The sequence below is a fragment of the Rutilus rutilus genome (assembly GCF_951802725.1).
Source record: "Rutilus rutilus genome assembly, chromosome: 11".
Taxonomy (NCBI): domain Eukaryota; kingdom Metazoa; phylum Chordata; class Actinopteri; order Cypriniformes; family Leuciscidae; genus Rutilus; species Rutilus rutilus.
The window spans coordinates 27,109,205-27,117,966 of NC_140216.1; the positions used below are offsets into that span (position 1 = coordinate 27,109,205).

At 38.1% G+C, this 8,762-nt stretch overlaps 1 protein-coding gene across 3 annotated transcripts; it reads left to right on the top strand.

The window, feature by feature from the left end:
• The first annotated feature begins 360 nt into the window (after positions 1-360).
• On the top strand, positions 361-8,308 carry aste1b (asteroid homolog 1b). Of its 3 annotated transcripts, XM_084423514.1 has the most exons (6): positions 361-434; positions 1,927-3,327; positions 3,416-3,629; positions 3,810-4,002; positions 4,095-4,123; positions 6,903-8,308. In XM_084423514.1, coding segments are annotated over exons 2-5 (1,794 nt in total). In that variant the 5' UTR covers positions 361-434; positions 1,927-1,941; the 3' UTR covers positions 4,096-4,123; positions 6,903-8,308. The 3 variants fall into 3 exon arrangements, with proteins under 3 accessions (XP_084279640.1, XP_084279638.1, XP_084279639.1); XM_084423512.1 differs by lacking the exon at positions 4,095-4,123; XM_084423513.1 differs by lacking the exon at positions 4,095-4,123 and having other exon boundaries at positions 3,810-4,007; positions 6,903-7,080.
• The last annotated feature ends 454 nt before the right edge of the window (positions 8,309-8,762 follow it).

Below are 8,762 nucleotides of genomic sequence, written 5' to 3' on the forward strand. Positions count from 1 at the left end.
AGTAGGTCTAGTTGACAAATAATCAACTAATAATGTTCTAAAGACAATATCTTTGAGTGACGACCAGACTGATGTGTTTGGATAACCATAACAAACTGTTATGGTTTTTACGGTCTTTTAATTCCTCTCATGACATATTAAATTATTTTACTTGACAGGTTTGCAGGACTGTTAACGTTTTCTATTTTAAGTTTAAAATAATTACAAATAAAAGCTTTTTTCGATGTTTAAATTGAGCTTTTTGAAGTATTTTTGATATTGCAGGGCCCTGAGAGCGGTAAAACAGTGCCCTCTTCTGTCAGCCATTGATAATATGAATTGCAATAGGTGGCGCTAATGCGCTGTCTCGCCCAAAAACAAAAACAAAAGAAGAACAAAACGGGAAGCGGAGCTAAAAGGAAGTAAACACGGCGTGATAAATAACCAGCATACTGGTGAGTATGACAAGTAAAATATATTTGATTAAACACCAATACTGAAAAAATAATAATTATACGCTATTTAGATGTTTAGTTTTATAAAATAGACGGCACCATTGTTTTCTTATTTAAAACTTGTGCAGAAAGACACAATTAAGACACGTCGCAGTCAAGTGAAAAATTTGCCATTAAAACATAAATATATATTTGCCGGTAACGGCTCCAAACGCACTATTAAAGTTAATTTACAACCTTACATGCTATGTTAAAAAAAAACAAAAAACAAAAAACACATATGGTTCTTGTTTCAAAGTATTACCTTTAAAAAGTTATTCACAGTGAATTAGAGACATAAAATCAACTTAATAGATGATGAAACTTAAAATGTTCGATACAGAATAAGTACAATAAATTGTCTTACAATGTAAATGCACATTTATTGACATTCAGGAGTTTATTGATCTACAAAAGGAATTCTTTAGTTAGTAGATATCCACCGTATTTATATGAAATTATGACTTGGCTATCAACCATGTTTACCTTACTTGTATGACTTTTTATTTCTGTTATATTGTTTTATATCAGGTGGAATTCAGGTAAATTAGGCTATGCAATATATGTCTGCATTCTGCAAAATTAGACAATGTAGGTGAAAGCACATATTACAAAGTCTGTAATGTTGTGACTGAAACTAGGTCACACATAATCAAGTGATTACCAATGACGTTAGATTATGCCTACATCCTGCCAACTATGCCAAAAATGTTAGATTAAATCTCCACATCAGAAATATTAGATCCAGTCTTTTACCAGATACTTCAAAAGATAGCCGTTTTGTCTGATGCCAAAAAATTGTTAACAAAAGCCTAAAGGGTTGACAGAGGAAGCTGTGAAAAATCATGAAGCAGGAGACGATGAAAGGGATGATGATTATAAATTATCAGGGTTTTACTGAATATTCTTAGTGGCGTATGTTTCAATGCTCAGACTTTGTCTGAACTTCATCCTTACATAGCCTAGATTTCGTCTATCCAGCAACAATCCGACAAGTGTTATTATTATACCAAAGCAAAATGTGGACATTTCTTGCTTCACAACATCATCCTATGGACTGGAGTTAAAATCCTTGAAATGGAGATTCTCTTATCTGTAAATCAGGAAGACAAATATCCTTTAAAACCCACACAATCATAAGATACACTACTAGAGCAAGGAAAATAAGTAAAATATTAAGTAATATAATAAAAATGATTCATTTATTATGATTAACAAGTATGAATAATAAATTAGTCAAAAAACCAAGACAGATGTATGGTCACTGTTTTTAAGCTAGGCCCCTACATACACTGGTTACTATTAAGAATCCGTAGATCCTTCAGTAATGAGGGAATACATTAAAATTGTCCCGTTTTGTTATTCATTATATTTCAGCAAAAACAAGCATTATATTGTGTTGTTTGTTTTTAAAATGTCGCTTGGCTAACAACCTTTTTTGTTTCGCTTGCAGCATTTCTGTGACATCATGGGGGTTCATGGGCTTACAAGCTTTGTGGAAGGAAATCGTCAATTCTTCACAGATATGAGACTGCGAGACTGTCGCCTTGTGATTGATGGGTGTAGCTTGTATTTTCGATTGTATTTCAACTCTGGATTGGATCAAGCACGGGGTGGAGACTACGACATGTTTGCGGAGTTGGTTCGACAGTTTTTTGCAGCACTTTTTGAATGCAGCGTGCAGCCGTTCGTCGTGCTAGATGGCGGAATGGACCAGACGGACAAGAAGTTCAAAACGCTGCAGGAACGAACCCAAAGCAAGATCCGAGAGGCTCACTCTCTTTCCAGAGGATCTCACGGTTGCGTTCTCCCTCTGCTTGTCTGTGAAGTCTTCAAACAGGTCCTTGGCGAGCTTGGCGTGCCCTTAGTGCAATGCATTTCCGAAGCTGATTTTGAGATAGCCTCTCTTGCCAAACACTGGGGATGTCCAGTTCTGACCAACGACAGTGACTTCTACATCTTCGACCTGATAGGTGGCTACCTACCATTTTCATTCTTCCAATGGAATAACGTTAGCGGTAAAGCCACAGAACGCTACATCCCTGCCCAGCGTTACACCGTGAACCGCTTCTGCTCACATTTTAACCACATGAACAAGCATCTCCTCCCTCTGTTTGCCGTCATCACTGGGAACGACTACACAACTGGCAAAATAACAGAGATTTTTTTCAGCCGCGTGGAGCTTGAAAGAGTACCATCTTTTCGGAAGACCGGACGTAGTTCCAGTCCTCGAATCGGGGGGTTTTTGCTCTGGCTGTCTCAGTTTACCAGCCCAGTAGATGCTCTGGAGGAAGTTCTGGTGATTCTGGGTGGACAACAGAAAGGAAACTTGCGTACGCAGCTCTCTACAGGAATGCAGGACTACCAGCTTCCTCATAATAGCTGTTTGGCTCAATATTTCTCAAGTCCTCAACCTGCACTTCCAGATGCCCAGGGGCTCCCAGCGGCACTGGTTTCTCAGCCCGAGTGGCTTTTAAGGATGGTTGCATCAGGTAAGCTGTCCTCTTTTGTCTTGGATGTGCTTGTACTCCAGAAGGTTCTCCTGGTTGCGCAAGTGGAGAATAGTAACCTGCCTAGTAGTCATACAACCTCATTGAGTATCCGAAAGACCATCTACAGCCTGCTGCTTGAAAAGGCAAGACAGGGCAGTCAAACGCCACAGGCAGTCACCCAGAGAGGAAGAGGAAGGGGAAGAGGAGACCTAAACAGACAATCTCAGGGTAAAGGAGGACAACAGTGTGACACCCCATGTGTTGATGAGTATGACAGACATGAACTGAATCTAAAGAAAAACACAGTGGAGGTTGACCGACCCCACTCTGTGTCACAACTGAAACTTGCCACTATTGACAAGGTGAGAAACATTTTCTGCATGTAAATATACTTTGTCTGCATAAACACTCCTCCAATTGTCCAATCTCCAATTTGTTTTTTTATTTTAGGCGTCTGCACAAGTGAAGCTGCAGGTGTTGTTGGGAACACTGGGTGTGATGGACCACATTTTACAGCCGTTACCCCCTCACCTCTGCCTTCCAGTGTGTGTGACGTATTTCTGGATGAATAACTGTAAACCAAAGCCCAGTCACCCTCTATTTCAGGCCATATTGCTGGGAATGGTGTATGGAGAACTCAGCTGGAGAAGGGCCCATCCTAATGGTGATCCCTTTTTTACTCAACATCTGTCTCAGGTGTATGGTTTGAGATGTAGAAAAAATATTGACATACATTTAAAAAAAATACATGTGCATTTACTTTACTTGCTTATCAACTTGACAACTTTAGTTTTAGAGCTTTAATCACCTTGAGCCATATTGTCTTGCTCTCTCTATCTTGCAGACCCACTGTTTGGCTGCAAAGCTTCTGCTTCTGTATGTCAGCGATTATCTCAGCTGAGGGTCATTCCAGGACAAAGGAGGGGCCTAGATATGGGTGTGGCCCATTTCCTCAGCCAATGGCAGTCCTGCATGTGGGTGGCGATGGTCCTGAACCAGTTACTGTGTTTCCCACTACCTGAACCTCAATGCTCCTGGTATGGTATGGCCATAAAATGATCCCACTGAAACATTTTGTAGTTCTCATCCTTGCTGTTTTGATTAAATCATCATTTTCTTTATTCATCAGATTTACAGTAAAAAGAGTACAATATTGAGGTGAAAAATACAGGTTTTTTTTATCATATAAATTGTATGTAACATAATTGTACATAATCACATATATACTGTGAAATATAATATATATATCTATATACACACACTGTGTTCTAAATTATTATTCAAGTGACATATCAGTAGGATTTCAGTACGATAAACATTCAGATTTTCATTTTTTAAAGAAAGTGTTTGTTTGTTTTTATTTCTTGTATCTTTTTAGAGAACTGGTATCAATCTCAGACAGGTTTGTTAAATAGTTTGCTAGGTCTACTTAAAATGAGTAAATGGAAATGCTACTTAAAACCTTACTTGTTTTCCTGTAGCTCAAACAGTAGAGCGTTGGTGCTTGCAACACCAAGGTCATGGGTTCGATTCCCAGGGAAAGCAAGAACTGATAAGAATGTAAAATGTGTACCTTGAAATGCAATGTTTGTCGCTTTGGATAAAAGCGTCTTCTAAATGCATAAATGTAAATGTAAAGAGGTTGTTACACATTATTAAGCAAGTCACAGTTCTCATGCAATATGGGGAGGAAGAAAGATCTTTCTAAAGATGAAAAGCATGAAATTGTGCAATGTTATGCAGAAGGCATCAAAACACCTATTATTGTGTGAAAACTGAATGGAGAATATCGAACTATCATAAGATTTGTGTGCAATTTACAGCACAAGAGAACTCGGTCAGATAAAGGCTTATTAAGGAAAGTTCCTGTCAAAATATATATTATAACACTGTTGAGCAGCAAACAGATATTTGAAGCTGCTGATTTCTCTGGAGTCTCAAGAACCTCTCCATGCAGGCTGGCAGTTGTGCGTAAAGTTGCATTTCAGCCACCTCTAACCAAAGCTCACAAAGAGAAACGTTTTGTACTGAAATCCTACTGATATGTCACTTGCATAATAATTTGGAACACAGTATATACATATATATACACGCCGATGAGCCAACACATTATGACCAATATGCTTGCCAAAACAGCACTGACCCGTCGACTCTCCAAGAAGATCTCTGAAAGATGTCATGTGGTATTCGGCACCACAATGTTTGCAGCAGATCCTTCAAGTCCTGTAGGTTGTGAGGTTGAGCCGATAAAACTTTCTGGTCTAGCACAACCCACAGATTGGATTGAGATCTGGTGAATTTGTAGGCCAGGGCAACACCTTGAACTCTTCATCATGTTCCTCAAAGCATTCCTGAACAATGTGTGGCAGGGTGCATTATCCTGCTAAAAGAGGCCTCTTCCACCAGGGAACACCATTGTCTTGAAAGGGTGTACCTGCATCGATGTTTAGGTAGGTGGCATATGTCAAATTTATGGCCACATGAATGGCCAGACCCAGGGTTTCCCAGCAGAACATATCCCAGAGCATCACACTCCCTCCACCGGCTTGTCATGGTCTCAGTGCATCCTGGTGCCATCACTTCACCAGGTAAACGGAGAACACGTACATGGCCGTCCACGTGATGTAAAAGAAAATAGGACTCATCAGGAACAGACAACCTTTTCCACTGTTCTAAGCTCCAGCTCCGACATTGCAGGCACTTTCGACGGTGGACAGGGGTCATCATAGGCACTCTGATTGGTCTGTGGCTATGCAGCCCCATACACAGTAGAGCAGGGGTTCCCAACCCTGGTCCTCGAGGGCCACTTTCCTGCTGAGTTTAGCTCCAACCTTGATCAAACTCACCTGTCTGTAGCTCTCTCGTAATCCTGAAGAGCTTAATTAGCTGGTTCAGGTGTGTTTGATTAGGGTTGGAGCTAAACTCTGCAGGAAAGTGGCCCTCGAGGACCAGGGTTGAGAACGCCTGCAGTAGAGTGTGATGCACTGTGTGTTGTAACACATTCCTTCCATAACCATCATTCAAATTTTCTGTGACTTGTGCCACAGTAGACCTTCTGTTGGCTCGGACCAGACGAGATAGCCTTCATTGCTATCATCGATGAGCCTTGGGCACCTGTTTGTGGATTGTCCCTTCTCAGTCCACTGTTGGCATGTTCTCACCACTGCTGACCAGGACCAACCCAAAAGATACTCAGACCCAGTTGCCTAGCCATAACAATTTGGCCCTTATGAAAAAGTCGCTTAAATCTTTATTCCTGTCCATTTCTCCAGCATCCAACACATTGATTACAGGATTAATAATTACCATCTAATCTACCCAAACCTTAATATGTGGCTTGTTAGGAGAAGATCAACACTATTCACTTAACCTGTGACTGGTCATAATGTTTTAGGTCATCAATGTGTGTATATATAATCATATAAACTCATATAATATAATAATATAAAGTAATATTAGTACATTTATAGTATTTACAATAACATTCCAATATTGCTGGTAACACTTTACAGTAAGGTGTCATTTGTTAACATTAGTTAACATGAACTAATAATAAAAAATAGCCTTCTAAACCATTTATTAATCTTAGTTCATGTTCATTTCCAAATTTAATTTACTATTTTTTTTTTTTTAAGTATCAATTAACATTATTTAATGTAAACTAACATGAAAATGAACATTTATATGAATTAACATTAAAGGTTAATAAATGCTGTCAAATATATTGCTCACTGTTAGTTTGTTAGTTAACGCATTAATATTAATAAATGAGATCTTATTGAAAAGTGTTACTGTAATGTTACAATAGTGTGTAATATCTTAAAACAAATCACATTGATAATATCAGTACATTTACAGATGATCAAATTTACCCTAAAAATACATATTTGTATATTATATATGTATTGTATTATATTGCTCTCTCTCTTTCTCAAAGGGTTTTCAGTGGCACTCTGCTGCATGGTCTTGAGGCCGCCATAAGAGGGGGTCACCAGTGCGAGTCTCTGCTTGCAGGGAACTCTGTTGCTTGGCAGCTCTATTCCATCCTGCTAGAGGCGTTAACAGGTCCTGCAGTATCAGCAGCGAGCAAGGGTAGAGGAGGGGGGCAAAGAGGGAGGAGCCATGGGGGGAGAGGACGGGGCAATGGAGGAGGAGGAGGGAGGGGCAACAGAAGCAGAGGAAGCAGAGGAATGACGTCTTCCGACAGTGCTTTGGACAACAGGTTTGCACTGTTGACCTTTGATGGCTGTCAGCAGTGGTGGTCTTGAAATGGAAGAGGAAAATGATAGATTAGATTTGAAAGAAGCTAATTTGGGAGAGTAGAAAAAATCATTTCAGAGATTGTCTATATCTACGTTCTTGTGCGGCCTTACACTTTATAAATTCATGATGTGGCTTTTCAGATGAAAGTAGGTTTTACCAACACTTGATTTGTGTCATGTGAAAATATTTTACTATGAGAGCTGTTTATGCACTAAGCTTACTTGCACTAAAACTATTTTGCAGCTATCATAAAAACGATCTATTTAATGTAGCCTTTTATACTATTTAATTGAATGAACTTTTATTAAGAAAAAAAGAGTAGACTTTGAATATTATCAAATGCCTCTCTTACTTTTGGGACCAATGTTTTTGGTGCTCTACTGCTCTGTTTGTGAATTATTTTATGGTGCTTAGTGTAATTTGCTATTATCATTAATGTTTTTCATCAGAATATGGTTCCTCTCAATTATGTAATGCTTGTATTTGAGATTACATCCAATACGCTGTAAATCCTGACTGAGTGAGTACAGAACTTAAGTGTCATTCTGTTTGAAAACAGCACATAATCTCTTGCTTCTTACTGCTTTTCTGTTGCTCTCTGGTGTTAAATCACACTGAAATTACACCGTTTTATTGGAAATTCTTACAAGAGACTTGCCTTAAGTGTCATATCTCTTGGTAGAAGCAGACGTTTTAGCCGTTTTTCATAAAATTGTGTTTCATAAATTGGAGGCTTTGCCTTGGGGTAACAACATTTCTGGGATTCTTATAGTGAAAGTATCATTTTTATTTCCAAGTACTTGTTTTTGAAATTTCTGATTACACTTAACCATGAAAAGGTGTGTTGAAGACTAGACAAGGCACGAGTTAATTAGTAACACAACTGTAACATTCAAATAGCTATATTACTCTTTACAAGCAAAAATAATGATGCAAATTTCGTGATCTTGATGTCAGATCTGGTCGATACATTTTTGTCTTAAATGTAACTGACTTGTTTCCTTGTCCTGGCTTTTTAAAGATTAGCAATTGAATATAATATTGTTGTATTCAAATAAAAATAAATTTTTGTAGAACTTTTATACATTGAAAATCTCTTCAATTTTGGGTTCATTCAATAACATTGAATTGATTGATTGATTGATTTGTGTTACATATATAAGGGAGATCAGAGCTAGTTGTCACAAAGGCAATTAAAAGGTTTTTAATTGGCTCTTACCCCATGTAGTGTCATCCTATCCCAATAAATGGACACAAAAAAATTCTGTAAAAAGTGTGACCGCTTGCTCCGGTTTCCAACATTGATAATAAGTAATATTCCTTACCAGGAATGATTTTTCTACAGGCTCATGTGACACTGAAGACTAGAGTAATGGCAGCTTTTCCATCACAGAAATAAATTACATTTTAGAATATATGAAAATAGAAAACAGTTATTTTAAATTGTAATAATATTTAACAATATTAATATTGTAATCAATATTAATATTAATAAACGGCAATTACCGTTTTTACTCAACCTTGTTGAGCGTAA

Bases quoted from the DNA above. Each gene is read 5' to 3' on its own strand.
- aste1b (XM_084423512.1), top strand. From the start codon at position 1,942: ATGGGGGTTCATGGGCTTACAAGCTTTGTGGAAGGAAATCGTCAATTC. The intron at 3,328-3,415 runs GTGAGAAACATT...TTTTTATTTTAG, and splicing joins AACTTGCCACTATTGACAAG to GCGTCTGCACAAGTGAAGCT. The intron at 4,003-6,902 runs GTATGGTATGGC...TCTTTCTCAAAG, and splicing joins CCTGAACCTCAATGCTCCTG to GGTTTTCAGTGGCACTCTGC.